This window comes from Tauraco erythrolophus, chromosome 21, assembly GCF_009769465.1.
Source record: "Tauraco erythrolophus isolate bTauEry1 chromosome 21, bTauEry1.pri, whole genome shotgun sequence".
Classification (NCBI taxonomy): domain Eukaryota; kingdom Metazoa; phylum Chordata; class Aves; order Musophagiformes; family Musophagidae; genus Tauraco; species Tauraco erythrolophus.
This window is the reverse complement of record NC_141485.1, coordinates 6675350-6694954: the sequence shown is the minus strand read 5'-3', so window position 1 is coordinate 6694954 and position 19605 is coordinate 6675350. Positions and strand designations below refer to the sequence as shown.

At 39.7% G+C, this 19605-nt stretch overlaps 1 protein-coding gene across 2 annotated transcripts; it reads left to right on the top strand.

Annotated features, from left to right (window-relative positions):
* The first annotated feature begins 466 nt into the window (after nucleotides 1–466).
* Nucleotides 467–15430, top strand: NIPSNAP2 (nipsnap homolog 2). Of its 2 annotated transcripts, XM_086624412.1 has the most exons (11): nucleotides 482–514; nucleotides 1104–1167; nucleotides 4963–5085; nucleotides 5164–5209; nucleotides 8105–8199; nucleotides 10156–10226; nucleotides 10630–10770; nucleotides 11179–11210; nucleotides 12433–12527; nucleotides 13372–13455; nucleotides 14252–15430. In XM_086624412.1, the coding sequence occupies exons 1-11, from the start codon at nucleotides 482–484 to the stop codon at nucleotides 14314–14316; spliced, it is 849 nt and encodes a 282-aa protein (XP_086480538.1). In that variant the 3' UTR covers nucleotides 14317–15430. The 2 variants fall into 2 exon arrangements, with proteins under 2 accessions (XP_086480539.1, XP_086480538.1); XM_086624413.1 differs by lacking the exon at nucleotides 1104–1167 and having other exon boundaries at nucleotides 467–567; nucleotides 4946–5085.
* Nucleotides 15431–19605: the final 4175 nt, after the last annotated feature.

Sequence of the window (19605 nt, the reverse complement as noted above, 5' to 3'; positions counted from 1 at the left end):
ATCCAAGCTTTGTATGTGCTGTAGAAAGACATTATTAACCTGTTTTCTGTGCTTATTGGCTAATTGCCTCTAGAACTGTAACTATTGGCCTCATTATAAGTTTATTCTTAGTTTAAAGTTACTTGAGGATTTGATGCTGGCGGACACCACCAGCTTAGCCAAATTCAATAGTGCCAGAACGGCGCAGAAACCGTTTCGACTCGAGGTGGGGGCGAACAATTTATTTGGGGAAAAAGAAACAAGTATTTGCACATGACTCAGGAAACGCTGGGGCTCGCGCTTAGCGCTTTTCGGGCGAGACCCTAAAGCGGGCTGGGGTCACCCCAACGGCGGGGCGGGGAGGGGGTCCTGGGCCGGGGCGATCCGCGCATGCGCACGCCGGCTTCCCCCTCCCGGGGACCACCGCCCCCCCGCCCCGTGCGGCGGCGCTGCAGCGCTCGGCGCGCCCCCCCGCCCGCAGGAGGGAGGCGGCCGGAGCAAGATGGCGGCTCGAGTGCTGCTGCGGCGGAGCCTGGCGGGCGCCAGCGCCGTGCCGCGCTTCCCGCCCGGCGGCGGCCTGGCCCTCAGGTGAGCCCTGAGGGGGTGAGGCGGGCGGGAGAGGGCCGCCAAGGGAGGCTGGAGATGGAACCGACGCCGCCCGCGCCTCCCTTCGCCCCGCCGCGTAGACACCCCCCCCTCCCCTTTTCTGACTGGAAATGGCGCCCCGCTCGCCGGGGCAGCTGACCGGCCGGGCCCGCGGCCTTCCCGTGGGGCGGGAAGTGCGACTCGCGCGGGGTGTCCTTCAAGGTCATGGGCGCCAAGGCCAGCCCCTTCCCCTCCCTCCCCCGAATCCGCCCCGGGGTGGGGATGATGGCTGCCCCACCGCGCCGCACTCCTGCCCTGTCCTGCCCCGCCGGGGTCGGGGTGCCCGCCACCCCCTGCCACCTGTCCCCCGGGCTCAGGCTGCGCGGACACCCCGTCCTGCGGGCAGCAGGGGGCACAGGCACCGCACGGCCACGGATCGCCGGGTGTCGGAGCGCACAGCCAGCCTGCACACGTGTTCCTGCTGTTGGGGTGTATGGAAGCTCTGCGCCCAAATATCCCTCCAGGATCAGGGTGGACAGCTACTCCGCATCCCAGCTTCACCGGGCAACAGGATGCATGGCCACCTGCATCTCGTGTCCTCTCGTGTTGGGGTGCATGGTTGCACACACAATGACACCCCTTGGTGTCAGGACACAGCTGCTCCACGCTCAGGGTGCCAGGCTGCACCCCTCCCTGACATCCATGTTTCCCCCAGTGTTGGGGTGCATGGCTGCGCACACCAGCATCTCCCTGCCTTCGTGATGCACAGCTATGCATGGACCCCAGTGTGTGTGTGCAACCCTTAGGTGTCAGGGCACTTGTATTCCTACTTCCCTCAGCAGCTGGGATGTGTGTGCACGTGCATACAGTCCACAGGTGCCAGGGCACACGCACAGACACATCCGTCAAGCGTTTGGGTGCAGACATTTGCATGCCCACGTCTGATGTGTGAAGAGTCAGACACATGCACACACCTCCTGGATGGCACAGGTGCATGCACACATGCTCAGTTTTCAGGTCACAGATGTGCTCACGTGTGTCTTGGGTGTAGGAAGCAGACACACATGCTCCCTGAATGTTGGAGACACAGAAGTAGTCCAGCTGGGGTGGGTCTACACAGATTTTTTTCTCCCTTTCTTTGAAACAGGGAAAGCTGCTGTCTCAAGCCTCAGAATGGGCAGCAGCCCTTGTGCAAGACTAAAAGCACCACTGCAAGCAGCTGTTCAGAACAGGAATGGGGGGAGTTGTGTGAGGATATGTTGTGAGATTTTATGTGCATGTTTTGTTGGGTTTTTTTTTGTTTCAAATAAACTTTGTCATCTATTTAGACCACAGATCAAAAACTGTCAATTATCGACAAGTTGTTTTTCTTTCTCTTCCAGGCAGACATGGGTTTCTACAAAATCTAAATATTTGACCTGATATCTCCCACCCAGTGTATATTTTGTGATAAAGCAGAAGCTAAGTGGGGTAGAAGTGTTTTCTCCATAGTTTTTAATCTAAGCAAGCTATTCAGTGTTACCCTTTTGTGTTCACAGCCCAATCTTTGTGGCAAGAAACCTAACCCCATAGGTAACTTTTGTAGGATAAGAACTTGCTAGCATAGTCAAGCAGTGCCTCAAAAGATGGCATGAAAACATGAAAAATTGTGAAGTGCAATGGTAATTCCATATAGTGTGTCTACATTCATTCAGTGTGTATAGTCACATTTTCATTAGAGGTGTTTGGGTTTGGGAACAATTTGGATCCAATATCTGTTTCACTTGGAACAGGTATTACAATGTTGTGGGGCATAATGTTAAGAAGTTAGTTAAAAGTGCATCTTTTGGTTAATGGATTAGTTTTGAACTAATTTGGGGTTGATGCTCACAACTGGCAATCGAAAGACATGGATTTAGTCCCTACTCTTCCAGAGCTAACTTTGGGAACATATTGCCCACACGAGTGAACCGATAGACAGGTCAGGGCTTATTGATTTGTGGGTGTCTAGAATTACACCAGTAGTGTAGAAGTTCTCGAGGGATATGGATTCAAAATAAGGCCCTAGGATCTCAGATTGGGTGCACTGACTATCTGTTTTGACAAACTTCAGCTCTTACCTTTCTTTATTGTAAGTAAAGTGTATTTTTAGATGGACAGTGATGATTTATTAGTCATTGTTCCCAAGGAACTTTGCAATTGCTGGGTAAAAGATTTTACATGAATGTGAAGTATTAACTCATTTCTTTGTATTGAAAATTAAATATACCTCCAGTTTTAGGTGCAGTTTAACATTCCAGTCATGAGAGTTTCCTCATTGTTGGGGAATTTGTTTTCCAGTATTATCCCTGTAACTCCAGCTTACTGTTGGAGAACCAATAAAACTGGTTCACAAAAAAAGCAACACGATTATTTCTCTCTTTCATCTTCAGAGTTTGTCACAAACGATAATCCTCATAGAAGAGTGTTCCAAGTATTAGGTTGGTAACTCCCTTTAATAAAGAGGAGAAAATGGCAATAATTTACAGATCTGAGTTGCAAAAACAAGCACTGCAGGACTGGGGTTGACTTCTGTCTCCTAGAGCCCCATTTGCTGACCAGTGAGCATTAACACTTTAAGGGAGCTTTTTAAAACCACTTGGATTTATTAGATGGAGTTTGCCCTCTGTCATCTGGGACAGCTCGTGTTCCTGTGGCAACTGATGCAGATTTGACAACACAACTGCAGTCACCTGTGCCTTGCCTCCTCCAGCTGAGATTGGAGATACTCCACTCCAGGCAGCTGTGTGCTCTCTATTTTAACAACAGCCTTACCGCGGAGTGCCCTTCTAGATGGTTGTGCTCAAGAATAGCTGCTCAGCATTCAGTACAGTAACACGTCTGTATGTTTGCTGAGGGCCAAAGAAGGCACCATTGTCAATAAATGCACCAATGAGGTATTTACTAATTATTTCTTAATATTGATGGTCATCTCAGCTGCAGTTGTTCTTCTAGTTGTTATTGTTTCTCTGCTGTGAAATACTTCACCTTTCCTGCATCCTGCTTCCACAGGGTGAACCAGCTCGTTAGGTTATTTTCGGACATTAGGACTAAAAGGTTGATTGTTGGATAACACTGCTAGCGTGAACTACTTTTGTGTGATACACACAGGCGTGTTCATGAAGATACTTTTCCCAAAGGAAGTGGAGATTTTTCTTCTCTATTTTTTTTTTTTCTTTGAATGATTGTCACAAACTTTAGATATCTGGAAGACTTTACAGCTGAAGATCAGTAGCTATCTTCTGGATCTCCCAGGCAGTAATTAAGGGTGAAAAGTTGACTTCTGAGCCGGGAAAAGATTTAAATTTCCAGCTGTGGCACCACAGTTTTAGTGTGTCAGATAAATATTTTAGTATTTTAGCAGAAACCTCATGTCAAAAAGAGGCAAATTAAAGGAAGTGCTTCTTAGAAGAAAGAAGAAAACATTTGGGCTTGGGCTCCCCTGTCATACATTATAGAGAATCAGTTAAATACATCAGCTTTCTTGCCCTTCTGCACAATTTTGGGTGATTGAGAGGTCTTCTGTCAGCTGGAAAAAAAAGAATAATTTCTTTAACCATCATTTTAAAAAAGCACAGTTACCAATTGTAAGGTTTTGTGTACTCTGTGGTGTAAAGGGAATTACTGTTATTTTGGAAGTGTACTTGCAGAAACAGCATAAAGATTAGATAGAAAAATGAGTGAAATTCTTCTGTTTCAAAGAAAGGAAAATTGTGACTGTTGTACAGAGAGTGTGGATCTGTACCCCTACATAGTACAGTTGCCACAATTTGGAATTGAAGTATTTGCAGACTGTTTGTTTCCTGCCATTCAAAATTTTTCCCAAATTACATGTTCACTATATTTTTTCTCTTGAAAGATGCACTATTTAACTTTCCATTTTTTAGGACTGCATTTAAGCAACATAGGGACATATGGCAGTTACTTTCCTATTTGCACTGTACAAATTTGGCCTTACGTACACTGTCTTTTTGCTCTTTTTCATTTTTGTCTGTGTTCACCAGGACAGACCCAGCCTTTTTGAGCAAAGACGCTTGATAAAAAGCGAAGATAAATAGGCAGCAAAAGCAGCCATCCACCTATTCCCTGCCACGTGCACAAAGAGTTAAAGTGGATAGTTTGTGGTTAACTGTTCAGGTCCATGTCAAGTAAAATGGTTTGTGAGAGGGTAAATCTCAGTGGGAAAAAAACCTGCCTTTACCTGCTGGGAAGTGGCTCAGTGGAAAGTTTTGGTAATAGATGTGTCTGTAACTGTGTGTTATGACACTGTTTGCATTAAACATGGTTGTGCCTATCTTCCCTGTGTTGCGGGTGTTTTTCAAGACACACTAAGTGACAGTATAACGTGCTTGTTAATATGTAGGGCACTGGCATCTTCAGCTAGCAGACCTCGTGAAGACAGTTGGTTGAAATCGCTGTTCGTTCGCAAAGTTGATCCAAGGAAGGATGCTCACTCCAACCTGCTAGCCAAAAGAGAGACCAGCAGTCTGTATAAACTACAGAGTGAGTGATATTTTTATATTTAACATTACCATTTTTTTATTCTGTTCCTGCATTTCTCATGTAATGTTGTTGTTACAGTTCACAATGTGAAACCAGAATGTCTAGAGACCTACAACAAGCTTTGGTAAGTGTGCATACTATGTTTTCACGTTTTAAACGTTGATTTGGTCACAAGCTGTTCTGAAAATTGTCAAATATCGTAATAATTTAGAGGGGAGGTGGAAAAATTCTGCTTTTACTTTCAGGGCATGGTGTTAAGTAGATCATGTTATTCTTGGAGAGAGATGGCAAAAGATACTTTGCACAGTTCACCCCCTGCCTTCCGTCTTGGAGGTGTCATTTTCCTAAGCTGTGATTTGGGATGATGCCATTTGTGAAAACATTGATGACTTTTGTTGGAGGAGCTCTCTCCCTTCCCTTAGTTGTCTTACAATTAATGGTCCATGCGGGTAGATGCTGGTATGTATCATGTTCCACTGCAGCTGCAGTGTAGGAGTGTGTTGAGGATTACTGTCTGCATACAGTAAGGAAAGGGAGGGATCACCGGTAAGTAAAACTACATGCCAGTATTAAATTGAAGTATAACTTTGAGGAGGTTTTAAAAACTCAGGGGTCGACTTTCTCTCAGATCATCTATATCCTTCTGTAAAAGTAATGTTACTAAGATCTGCTCTTAAAGAGCTATGAATGCAAATCCTTGGATGGGATTTTTGCATTGGGGTGATATCCTCCAAAGGGAGCAGTACTGTTAGAGTTTTTTTGAAAAGTTACAGCTTTATAAAATATATGAATTGGTAACATTTTAAATTTACTACTTTAAGGACGAAATTGCAGAAATATTAGTCCTGTTCTGCCTACATAATCACTCTGGAGCCGGAACAACTGCCTTTTCAAGATCTGTATGTTTCAATTTGGAAACGCAGTGAGCCTCACGCGTTTCGAAACAGCAGTGCTTTCTCACTGACAGTGATCCTCTTGTCAGTTAAATAAAACATTCTTAGCATAATGATACCCTACTGCAACCACTTTTTTTAAGTGTGATGTATTGGTGAGAACACCAGCTGGGCTGGAAGGTGGGGAAGAAGTTCACAACTCCTGGTTTGTGTCCTCAACTCTGTTATTGGTTGGCCATACAGCCATGAGTAGGTCATCTCACATCTCTGTGCCTTCATGTGTTCAGCTTTGAAATGGGGCTAGATAACCCAAAACTATTTTCCTTGCTATAAAAACATAGAAATCCACTAGAATAACATGCAATCAGAATGTATTTTTAGTTTTTTTGTTTAAAAAAATAAATACACAGAGAAGCATAATTAGCATTCAACCAGCTTTCTGTTTAAAAGCTTAATATAAACATGTCTAATTATACAAGACAGGGAACCACTTCTCATGAGCTACCTAAATGTTGAGTGAAAGCAGAGGAAAGAGACAATATTTTAATGTCTCTTATTTTCAAGGAAAGAGACAATAGCAAAGAAAGAAGCTGCTGACAGCAATCAGATGAAATATGTGTGATTAGATTTATTCTTTCCAAACCAAAGCAAAATAAGTGTTCCAGGGAAGGAGAAAACTTCAGAGAGGTTTAGTTTTTTTTATTACTCCATTCTTAACTTCCCTCCTTCCTTTCCCAAAATTAAAGATGAACAGATTAATTCCTTATTCCGTATCAAATCATAATAAGGATTAGTCATCATGTGTTAATAAAGAAATAATGTAATGAAAACAATGATGAGAGTACTTCAAGAATTACTGTGGTTAAGGAGCTCTTCTGAAGAATTAGCAACAGTTTTTAAAAACAAAAAAGGTGGTGTTCCTAAGATATTCTGTGGACTTTTTTTCCTCTAATTTGCAACAAAATATATTTCAGGGTTATTATAATAATTTAATGTTCCTGTTTAAGGCTGCCTTTCTAGGATGTCATTATGCTTTGCAAATATGAACTGATGGTGAAACATCCTTGAAGAATCATTCTATCATATTTTTTTATGTAGTGGGAAATCTTGAGGTACAAATTGATAATGAGATTTGCTCAAGGTTGTCTAGAAAGTCACTGGCAGAATCAAGAGGAAAGCTCATACGTAATGACTCTCAGCCCAAGACCAGCCTACTTGCTATTATCTGATACTGTACAGAGAGACTCATTGCCTGCGAGCCAAGCTGAGTGAGAAGGGTAATTATTCAGGGAAAAATATTAAAAGGCAAAGTTCAACCAGACTAGTTGATTTATTCATCAAAGTACAGTGCAATGAAAGCTGTCTTAACCAAGTCAGCAATCAGTAAGACTTAATTTCCTAATGCTAATGTAGGCCACTTTTAAAGTTCAAAAAAATGTTAGAAATACTGGAAATAGTCAAATAGAAATTTTGTGTTGGAGGTATTTTTAAGGGAGTTTCACTCTGCTTTAATGGGTGAGTTGCCTCAAACTAAGACCAATTTCTGAAATGGTAGAAAGCGATAAGATTGCATACCATGAAGTACAGTCATCATTTCATCTGTCAAAATACTTGTTTTTATTCATTCAGCTCAACAAAATTAATAGCGTTGTAATTGGTGCAGAAGACTATCCCTTCCTATTTTTGTGTATTCTACTTTCCTCCATAAATAAAAGCTTTTCCTAAAGCAAATCACCGAAGTAGTTAGGCTGTATTTTCTATTTTCTACCATTCTATTTTGTATTATTTCTGCATTTCTGCATTGGTGGGACATCCTGATACTTATTTTCGTAATGTGTGGGATAACCTTTTCAGTGATAGACATAATTTATTGCATCAAAAGAATTCTACCATGCTATGTATTTCTCATAAAGTACAAGAAATGGTTAACACTTACCTTAATTTTTTGTAGTGTTGTAGTTCTTTCCCCTGTATAGCAGATTTTTGTACTTCAGCTTTCCCTTCTGAAAAGTAGAGCTTGTGAATTTTCATGCCATAATGATAAACGTGTGGTGATTTGTTATACATATCAACTGTAGCCTCCCTGAAGGAAATGCAACATAGTGTCTGTATTCCTTGTTTTCAAGTCAAGAGGTGCTGCCAAAGATTCATGAAGAAAAACACTACCCATGTGCACTGGTGGGGACTTGGAACACGTGGTACGGAGAGCAAGATCAGGCTGGTAGGAGATAGAAGTACAACAGAACGTAAAACCATACAAGTGAAATGTGTGCTTGGCAGGTTTCTTCTCTTTAAATCATCTCTGTTGACAGTAAACCTTTAGCAATGTATACAGTGAGGGTTTGTGTGCATCAGTAGTCATGTTGGCATTTACAGTACTTGCTTTTTGTCTCATTGAATTTGACAGTAAAGCATTAATTCCTAATATTTGTCCTGCTGTTAATACACTTTCATGTTTTCCAGGTGGCAGATTAACAGATTTGGGGAAATGCTTGTAAAATGTGGTCCTGTAATATTTTGCAGGCATGGATCGTGTTCCTGAATATTTAGGGTAAAGGCAAAGGTTTACAAAAACAGAGTTTATTCTTGTATAGGCCAGTATAAACGCTTTACTCAGACTTTCACACTGTAATTACTGCATGATAATGAAATGCAAATCGTTCACGCCACCTGAAAAAATTATTGCATTGTAAACTCAACAATAAGCTAGGCCTTTACTGGAGGAAAGTAAAAATATTTCTTTAGTGTTCATATAAGGATACTGCCTAACTATGCAGATTGGAAGCATACTGGAACTAGAAATTACTGAAGAGCTGCTACAGAGGTAACTACAAAGAGTCTAGTGTAGAGAGAAAACCTGAAAAATTTCCTGAGCTCAGGGAAATTGAAGGAATGGGAAGCCACAAATAGAGTAGTGTACTGATATTTGTTATGTAGTTGGCTATGCAAGTATCAATGTCGTTGCTTTGTTATTGATAAGTATACTCACATACACCTTAATTTTTCCTGAATTCACAGCATATTGCAATATTGGCACTGAACAAATGCGAAGAAATAACGGCAGATAAACCAAACAATGTCTGAGAAACAATTCTAAAAGTTGAAGGGGAATTGCAGAGTGAAGACAGTTGAAACGAGAATGTCTTAGCCGAGTCTCATTCGTTGCTTTTGTAACGTATTAACACAGACTGTATCTGTAGTTGCATCCATAGCCCACCTTGAAAATGTTATTGCAACTGTTCCAGCAGTGCAGTAAAGCATGTTTGGGGTTTTGACTTGTTCAGTACTCGTGCCCAGGCTGTTAATATTAGGTGGATATATGAAATTTGTCCCGGGGATAAGACAGGAGAAGCAGGCCCACTGGATGGATCTGCTGTCACAGTGAAGTGCCTTACGTTAGTCTCCAGTTTGCTCTCCTGGAAAAGGCACAAGACTGCTTTAGAGGAGAGAAAATAACTTTTGTGACTCTTTGAGGTGAAATATTGTTGCCTTGCTATGTTAAGTGCTTGTAAATAAATATTGTTATGATTTATTACAGGGTTTTATTATGCTTAATTAAAAAGAGAATGCTTTGAAAAAACTCAAATGTAGGTACCTGTTCTGAAATTGTTTATATGGGGTAAGCCCTAGCAAATGTAACAACTCTAGCATGTTCAGATACCTTCTACTTTGTTTAATGTCATGTTTACCTCAAAAATAACATTTGCATCATTTTTCTTGTCTTACAGAAAGTGTGTTGCTCTTTGTGCTTGAGTAATTTACTGAACTAAAAACTCTGCCCTTCTATTGCTCTTAGATGAAATTGGTATTAAACACATTTTTGGAATTAAGTCATCTTCTTCAGTTGAATCTCAGTTTCAACTACAGTCATGTAAAAGTCATCACATCTTACTAGCATGGCAACAAAATGTCCTTTCCGAAATTTCCCTATTATCTTCAGAGTAGATTGCAAAATTTTCCAAGAGAACCTTCTTCAAAAAGCAGATGATTCCCTTATTCTTAAAATGTTCAAATGTGTAGTGCTTTCTTTAATGAAAATCTGTTTTTATAACTGTTACCCGCTTTCTATTTTTGTATAATTCTGTAGTATGGAGAGCATTTTATACTGTGAATACTCCATAAGGTTTAGCGCTAGTCTGTTACATCCCAGGAAAAGCTTCCTTTTTTTCTATTTCAGTTCATCTGTGGAGATATGAGGGAGGCTATCCAGCTCTCAATGAGGTCATGAGTAAACTCCGTCAAAATAAGGTAAAATGCATTGATTTTGATAGAATTGGTTATTTTACTTGGAAGAGAACGAAGAATAATCAGAGAAAAAAATACATATTTGAACACCTGCTCTTACTTTAATATCTCATCTCTTGCTGCATGAACTTAGAAACCTCTTTGGAGAAGGGTTTATTCTCATGTTAGAAATACTGAGGTTTAATAGCTGAATACGTTATGAAACACAGTGCTGTGTAAACATGCCACCTGAAGTTTTCAAATATGCCAGAGGAGTTTAGATGCCTTTACAATTTAAAGGATTTCAATGTCTCAGAACTCCAAGATAGCATTAAAAAAAAAAAAAAATCTAAGTCACCGTATGGTACACTGCTTTTTGTTGTTGAAACATAAGACACAGTTTGACAGTGATCACATTGTTTTTTAGGAATTCACAGAATTTCGCAAAGAAAGAGGTAACATGCTTCTCTCACGCAAGAACCAATTGTTGTTGGAGTTTAGTTTCTGGAATGAACCTGTTCCCAGAGAGGGGCCTAATATTTATGAACTGAGATCCTATCAACTTAGAGTAAGTTTAAATTTTTATTTTTTAAACTCTATGCTGTTGTAAAACATTCAAAGCATGTTTATACGATGTAGATGGAAAACAGACTTCACCTTAAAAATCTGGCTCTTATCAAAGCTGATGTCTGAGTCGTTGCTCTCAATGTGTGAGGTCCAAAATGGAGGCAGGCTCCAACAAGATACTGTTATCTGCAGCGCTGAAAACCCTGTGTTTTCATTTGAAGGAAACTTCAGTCTAATGACTAAGTAGTACAGTTAGTAAACAGAGTAATTACAGATGATTATAATATGCTTATCACTTGGAGGAAGTGATTTTGTTAGTACATACTGTTTTCCATATGTAAATGTTTTGAAAACTGTCCAAATATTTTAACTTTCTTTACAGTTTTAACAGTTTGTTTTGTTTTTGTAGCCCGGAACGATGATCGAGTGGGGAAATTACTGGTAAGTGTTCCTTTAGCACTTGGGTTCTCCTGTTTGAGCGATGTATGTTTAAAAATCACAAAGTGGAGGTGGCAGAATGGTACCAAAGCATTTCAGTCGCCCAGTTAATGGCCTGTGCAACTTGTATGGTAGTTCTTTGACCCTTAGTTTATCCTTTGAGGAAGGAAAGAGGAATTCTGCGTGCAAACAACATTGTGGGCTCTGTGATTTGGCTTTCCTTCACATAACCCTTTTACTTTGATGTAAAAAGCAGAAACCATTTATTTTCAGCAGTGAGGGGTGGTGGTTAACGCCTTGAGACTATGTTGATCTTTCACAACACCACTAGAAGCTGACTTGCTTTTAGTTTAAATAGCCTAAGTCTTGGCTCTTTTAATCTTTAAAAATCAAGTTGCTTCTTGAAAACCTATTGAGCAGCACATTTGTATTTTAATACCTAGATTAAAAGCATTTGAGACAGTCTTCTCTTGAGTATATGCTTCTGATTTGGTCTTGTTTAAAACCAGCGAATGTTTTTTTCAATTTACATTCACTAAATCCCCGCAGCTCTAATGGTTGATAGTTAAATAATTTAGAGTATTTTCAATTATTATGACAAAAGTGAGGACTTGGATTGTTAGACGTGTCATTGTCATTGATGTAATTTATTTAATTACAATAATTTGAATAAACTAAATTGAATTGAGGATTTTTATAAAATAGGCATATCTATAGTGGTAGCCAATCTGTTTTAGAAGATACAATAGATATCTAGTTAAGAAAGATATTGATCTTATTTACACAACAAATCATGAAGTATTGCATAGTGCATGTGAATAAAAACATCTGTAATCCACTACCTCACAATCTATGGTAAGTGACTGTGGCAAAGATGATGTGACTGAAACCTGAGGATTTAGTTTTAGGAGAACTTGCTATAAAAATATGCTGCCACTTTCACTGTTCCAGCAATTATTTTTATGCTGGATCTAATGTTGAGGACAAAGAATGATTAATGCACAGTGTAGTGAATCTGTAAGCCTCTAGTTTTAACTCACTGTAACAAGATACATAGGTGTATTTTAATTAATTAGTGCTTTAAATCAGTGTATTGTGGATTTTTAATTACTGAGGCAAATGCTGTTCAACATTTGGGCTTCCTTTCAACTCTGCTTTCTTTTCAATTATCACTGATTTCCTACTCAGATCTGCTGTCTTTAATAGCTGCTTTGCTCTTCTGTAGGGCTCGTGCAATTCGTTTCCGACAGGATAATAACGAAGCAGTTGGAGGATTTTTCTCACAAATCGGACAGCTGTATATGGTTCATCACCTCTGGGGTAAATTTGTTTGTGTTCTCTGCTTTTTTCTCGCTGAATCAGCCCCTAACAGGCTGTGGACTTTGCCCAGGAGACAAGGTTTTTATAGAAGGCAAAGGAATGTCTTAAGAGGCTTTTTTTGGTTTACACCAACAATGTTGATTTTCTTAATTTTTGTGTAGGTAACTTTATTTCTCAACCAAGCAAGCAGAAGTGAACATTTAATGCTTTTTCTGGTTCCATCAACAGTTTCTCACTGTTCTTTCTTACTCGGGACTACTTGTTTGCTTTCAGTAACATAAGCATGACAAGCCATGTCCCACCATCTCTTCTCCATCCTCATTCGTGCTGAAGTCAGGTTTTTACAGTTTAGTTTCAAACATCACGTATACCACACCTACAAAAAGGAAAGTCAAGCATTTATTTACGTTACTACATCATGGTGTTTTGGTTTCTCTGTGCGTTAGTCTCCACAAATCCTTAGTTACTTTTCACGTTAGGATTGTTGCAACTTGAAGAAACTCATTATCCAATATTTCCTTTAGAAAATATGCAGTATTATCTTCATATCTCAACAATTCAGAATATTATATTCCAGCATTAGAAATCTGACACCGCTCGTGTAGAACTGTACTCTTGCATTATCTGTCTTACCTGCATCTAAGACATTCTCTCTTCTTCGGTTCCTTCTGTTTACGTTGGTTTGGGAGCTTTTCCTTTTTGTGGAGAAGAACTTCTGACTTTTTTCCTTCCGAGTGTTTGCAGCCTCCTAATTATGCTCTAGAGTACTTTTAAGAGAGCTATTCAAGTGTAGAAGGAAAAGGAGTTGATTCTAAGCTTTATGCTTGTTCTTTTCCTTCACCAGCTTACAAAGACCTCCAAACCAGAGAAGATATAAGGAACGCTGCGTGGCATAAACCTGGCTGGGATGAACTAGTCTATTACACAGGTAACCTATTAACTTTGGTGGAATGCCAGAGGTAGACCTTTGTGCACGCCATCATTTTTGTTCTTCTGTGTGTTGCACAATGATAAAAAGTTTTGCATCTCTGGTGTGTGTGTGTCTGTGTGTCAGTTTTTCTACTGTAAGGGAAAGGAGGGACATTTCATTAAGCTGTAAAGTGAATTTTGCTATTGATCGTACAAGCTTGGAAAAGCTGCCTAATTGCTAAAAAATTGTTACGTTAATAGTGAATTTTTATAAAATCACCTCTTCTGTAGAAGAATAGATTTGTGTAAATGCTTAAGTTTGTGTCCAAAAATTTAGAGAGCCAATAGTGAAATTTATATTAAATTATTACCTCTAATATTTCATGAAATACGGGAGCTTTGTTAAATGCATCCCTTTGAAAAGGGAATTTAGACTTTTTAACCAGAAGCCAGGCAATCTTTGACATCAAAGATAGCTTTCATAACAAAACTGACAAAAGTAGCTAAGCATGTCAGATTTTTGGTTCCATAGGGTACCTTTCGAAGGAAGTATACCAGAAGAATGCAAGAAAACTTTCATTATAGTGAAAAGGAATAGGAATATTTGTCTTCAAAGGAGCAGAGAGATTATATTAAAAAACACTTGTTCTCAAAACTACTACGCTTCAGTTACAGGAACGTTGGTGGTTGCTGATGACTTGGCATGCACTAGCTGGGAGAGTAATTTGAAGACAATAATACCTGTTCAAACTGAGTATGTAGAACGGCTAATGATCTCTGTTAGTGAAATAAAACCCTGTCTCAATTTTTTTCAGTGCCCCTTATTCAGGAGATGGAGTCCAGAATCATGATACCATTGAAGATCTCTCCGCTTCAGTAAAGTCACTGATTTACTTGTGCCTACGTAGATAAAGTGACAAGTATTTGTCTTAATTTATGGTATACATTGTATATCATAGTCTGAAATATAAAAGTACTGTATCGAGCTTATAAAAGAGACCTCTTTTCTTCAGAATCTAATGACCTTTTGCTCTTAGAATTGTACCAGGAAAAAAAGAAATACAGGACTGTAATTAATCAGTTGATGACTGAAAACAAGTACAAAGGCATGTATGAGTTCCTCTGTGAGACAGCTCCTCAGGCTAAGTATGGCATACAGTGTTTAATATCTTCTGCTACATAGACAATGCCCAGTGGTCAGTAACAGCAACAGAATGGAGCGTTACAGTTGCTGTGGCCTTTGTGTAACATTATGATGACTGCAGATTTTAAAAACAAACGTGGGAGTTCTGAAATTAGCAGCTCTGAAGCCCTCAGACAGCTCTGAAATACACCTAGCTGTTCTAGCAGGCCTGAAATCAGTGAGTGGCTCTAAATTTACAAATAGGCAGTCATTAATTGAGGATGATACTGTTTTGTCAGGTGATGGCTTATGGACAGAGAATAGGGCATTCTGTTGTGCAAGGACTCTGAAGCCTGTTGAAACTAATTGCACATTTGTGTAGATCCCTACACCTGAAATGAATTTTGTGAAGTATGACCTAGGGTTTTTAGAGAGATACTGACAAGATGTGGTTGTCTGAGCATTCTGCAGGGAATCAAGCTCAGTTAAATACATTTATCTCTACAAATACCTTGGAGGTCTAGGAAAAGGGGTTTAATTTAATAAGCGATCGTGACTTCAGACATATGCTTGGTCGGGTGTTTCACTAACTGTGCAGTAGGTACTTATGAATTGATGTGTGAAACTGGCGCATGTTGATTCAATAGAATTGGCATAAAGCGATGTACCATTATGTCCAGTTCTATTTTGGTTTCACTTTTAGACTAGAATATATCAACACTGCTGGTGTCTGCAATGATGTGAACATCCTGTAAGTGAAAATAATATTCTCTCTTTAAAGCAGCTGCAAGAATCGGTGTAACATACAGAATGTACAAATCAGTTACTGAATGTCCAGTTTGTACATTTCAATGAGTTTTCAGGAAGAACATGTCAGTCAATAAAATCCTTTTAATTTTCACATTTTACTGGCAGCTTATGTGTATTGCACCACCTGTGTTTTCTCTCATCTCGCAGTGTTTATTATGAAGAATTTGAATAATTGCATAGAATATTTCAGCTTAGTTAGCCAATATCACTTCTCTGTGTCAGGGACAGCATTTCCCAGTATTCTGCTTTCCTTCTCCAAAATGAATTTACAGTATCTCCATTACATCCCAGAAGTCATAAGTGCTATGGTGATAAATACAAAATATTTTTCCTTTCGATATTTCTGCACAAATTATGCTTAATTTTTCAGGTCTGATTTCTTCATTTCTTCCCATGTGAAATACACTGCACTCTTGCCTTTGCTTGAATTTCATCTCGAACAAAATCAATATTTGATCTGATTCTTGTCTGTTTTCATATTTTCCTCCTGTTGTCAACTGATTATGGGATTTTACTGAGTAAAATTCTGTACTATATTAGCTTAAAGTTCTCAGCTTGGCTTACTCAGTGAGCCAAGTACATCATTTCGGCTGTTCCTTCTTGTAAATCAGTCATGAGCAGTACTGTCATCTGGGGCTGTCATTTTTCCAGGCTTTTCGGACTACTGTTCAGCTGCAAAAGGAAAAAAAGGATGACGATACCAGCTTCCAGTCCTTGTTATTTCTCCCAGTATCCTCCCTTATTTCTTATCCCTACAGAATTGTCCTTGTAACTTACCCCTTATAACCAGCGATCTCAGTCGGAGACAAAGGGCCAAAAAAAATTTTGGAGTTACAGGATTTTGCGTGTTCTGATGCAATCCATGTTCCTTACCTTCAGCCAGGAGCACTAGGAATTAAATCCAGTCAGACAGAGCTCTTGTTACTTGAGGACCTTGAAGTTTTGCATGAATAAAACAATTTAAGGAATAACTGGATATTCTGCGGAGTGACATCATGTGGCACAAGTCTTTATCACTGCCTAAGATCTGGATTCCCAGGAGTGTCGTCATAACGTGTTACGAATGTGCCTGCTGTCGTTGTGAGCTTCGCACTCGTGCTCTGGCTGTTATCACAGAGAGATTAGTTCCTCTTATTTTAGTTACAGATAACTATGTGAACTCTCCGAACGTAACGCAGTAGATAAATAAGTGGTGCCGACCTTTCCTTGCTTCCCTTTGGCTGAGCCGTTTCTGAAGTTGGTTTTCCCCAGCTGTGAACATTGTTGTGCTTTTCCCTCTGAATTTCATGGCCAAGTCTGCCTTTGTGCTTTTTCTAACAATACTTCAGCGTTTCCTGGAGCAGAATTTGTAGGGTTCAGAACTGAAGTCACTTTCCAGTGGTTGGAAAGTGGAGAACAATGCCTGAAGTGTCTGGTAATTATCAGTTCTTGTTCTAGTTCATAGCACTGTAATAAAGATACAATTAGAACTCAAGTTTAGTTGTCCTGTAGTCTTCCTAGAAAAGGCTGCAAGCTGTTCTTTTAAGAAGTCCCCTCATGCAAATTGAATATATAATTTAAAGTAATTCTGGCTCAATAATCACATCAAAGTAAAAGGCTTTATATGAAGCGATGTGCTTCCCCATGCTCTGAAGTCCAGAGACCCACCTGAAGACCAGATGATGACTTGCCCAACGTGTGCTACTCTCCACACTCTGCTGTACTGGCATGGGCTATGTTCGGGTAAATCGGTAGCTTGATTGTAACATTGAAACTTACCTCACTCTGCTTTATTCTCTCCTATTTTTTTCCAGTGTTTTACAGGCAAAAGAGCTTAGCCACTCACTAAAGTCAGTAGTTCTTTTGGTACCTCCTGGACTAGAAGTCAGGCTTGATATTTGCCCAGTGGAAGGGGGTGGTATTTTTTTTTTTTTTTTTTGGACCTAAGGAGCTCTTGTGAAACCATTGGCATGATGCCATGTTTCCATAGCACTCAGACTGGCAGAAGATATGCTGTGAATGTTAACATCTCTGTGGCACAGAGCCTCCTGCACAGTCTTCTGACTGCGGCATTAGTGAAATTCCCTATGTAAGTCAAGCATGTCCCAGTGTTCCTCGGATCGAGGCCTGGACCTATAGCTGATGTTAGATTATATTTTTTGGTTGCCTTTTAATTCAGTAGAAAACTGCAGCAAGCAGAAACGCTTCTGCTCGTAACGATGGAATTGCAGAGGACCACACTGAATGAGAGCAGCAAGAGTTTATACTTGTTCTACTCATGCAGTCTTGGCTGAACAAAAGCGTGCTTGTACATGAACTGCCCTTGGAGCTGGCTGAGATTTTTCTCAGGAAGAATTTGAAAGAGATTATGTTTAATGCTCCCAGGAGAATTCTGTGAGCAGCCTGCCAACTATTGTCTGTCTCAGCTTTTCTTTTATGAAGGTTTTTAAACTCTCTATATAGATACTCAGTATAATTGTTTGTGTATTGCCTTTCTCTAAAAACCCATCAGAAGTTTGTTTCTGGATTTTTTTTAACCATTCTACTCGCTAGTATTTAAATGCTGTTGTAACTTCATGCAATTACTGCCTCATTTTTTTGCCAAAAACATGAGGTGGCATCACTGAGAGCTGCCATTCGTCACTCTCTGGGGCTTTGTTAATGCCTCTTTCCCCCATATCCTTTCTGATGAAGTTGCAGAATGGACAGACCAGTGTTTGTTTTAATTGGTGGTGGTGCTTAAACAATTGGACAGGAGGTCTCCCAGTGCACCTTGATGTAATCTTACTAAATTAAGGAAATCCAGTGCAAGTTGTGTAAACCTGTAAAGATTATTTTGTGGAGACAGCATGAGATTTTGGAAGGCAGGCACATCTCTTCTTTGTCTTCCTATCTATGACATATGTGATGAGGTGGAGGAGAATTAGCACATTTCAGCATAATCTTCAGTTTCCAGAAAAATACTGGGGCTATTTGTAAGCACCCAGAAGATAAAAGCCTACATAGATTTTTTTTTTTTTTTTCCAGGACAAATCATGTTATACCAATGCATATTTCTCCTGTGATGGTATTATGTGGATGGAAGGAAGTGAAAGATATGGGATCTATTTTACTATTAGAAAAGCTTTTCACGTTATCAGAGGTGAGATGCTTATAAATCAGGGAAATAAAGTATCATGATGTGTCAGCAAAGCTGGTTAAAAAGACATAGAAGAGTTGTCAGGGACTTGCTGACAAAAAGGCAGCATTTATCAAGTGTGTTCTGTATAAGGAACCTCTTGGATCAAACACTGCAGCCACAAAAGACAAGTCCTTAAGAAACTGGGATTCAGTAGCTGAAACTCAGAGAAATACTTGGAACGGGTTAGACTTATTTCTAGCTCAGGTTTAAGAGTGGTTGATCCACGCGTGAGGCAGAGGAAGAGCCTAGATAAGTTTCACAGTATTTTCTTAATCAGTTGACCAGTTTTTTTAAAGGTCGATGAATTAGCTTCCGTCCAGTTATAGGTTGATGGGGGGGCGGGCATCGTTAAATAAATAAAACAGTTAAGTAAACAGTGTGACCATTTTACAAAATCACCATTTTGGAGTTTAGTTTGAAGTATTTTAATGAAGTATGGGAACGACTGTAGCACTTGCCTTAAAATACTTTTCTTGGACAGAGATGAATATTGCATATATCTCAGATTTGCATGCATTGCATGTCTTTCAGCCTACATGTTGAGTAACAGTGATGTTGAGTAACAGATGACATCTCAGGTTCTCTTGTAGCCATATTTTGGTGAAATCAGAGATACTTGGTAATGTTTCCTACCTATCTCTTCGTTGTGTAACCTAGTTCTGAGACTGTTTGGAATGGAAAGTACTTACCATACTGTTTACCTTTTAGACTATATTGTGGTGGCATCATCATCATTATTATTATTATTAATAATGATAATAATTAGTGATTAGACAAACTTCCATTTGTGGCTCCCTTATTCTTCTTTCGCCACTCAAAATAAGTAGAGGTATTAGCTTCAATGATTCTGAAACAATAGATATGCAATATTGGCCAGAGACCAATCCATTAAGGTATTTTTAACTTATTGATAATTGCCTACCTTTGGTCTTCACTTGCAAGTGAATAATCAACTGACCTCTTCCACCTTGGAAAAGATGTTTAAAAAAATCTTACCATTTCCGTTACAAAATATTTGAGTAGAATGGTGCCATTTGCAACACGAGTTTCAGGCCAGAGATGAAGGTTCCCAACAC

Bases quoted from the DNA above. Each gene is read 5' to 3' on its own strand.
- NIPSNAP2 (XM_086624413.1), top strand. From the start codon at position 482: ATGGCGGCTCGAGTGCTGCTGCGGCGGAGCCTGGCGGGCGCCAGCGCC. The intron at 8,200-10,155 runs GTAGGAGATAGA...TTTCTATTTCAG, and splicing joins CGGAGAGCAAGATCAGGCTG to TTCATCTGTGGAGATATGAG. The intron at 11,211-12,432 runs GTAAGTGTTCCT...GCTCTTCTGTAG, and splicing joins ATCGAGTGGGGAAATTACTG to GGCTCGTGCAATTCGTTTCC.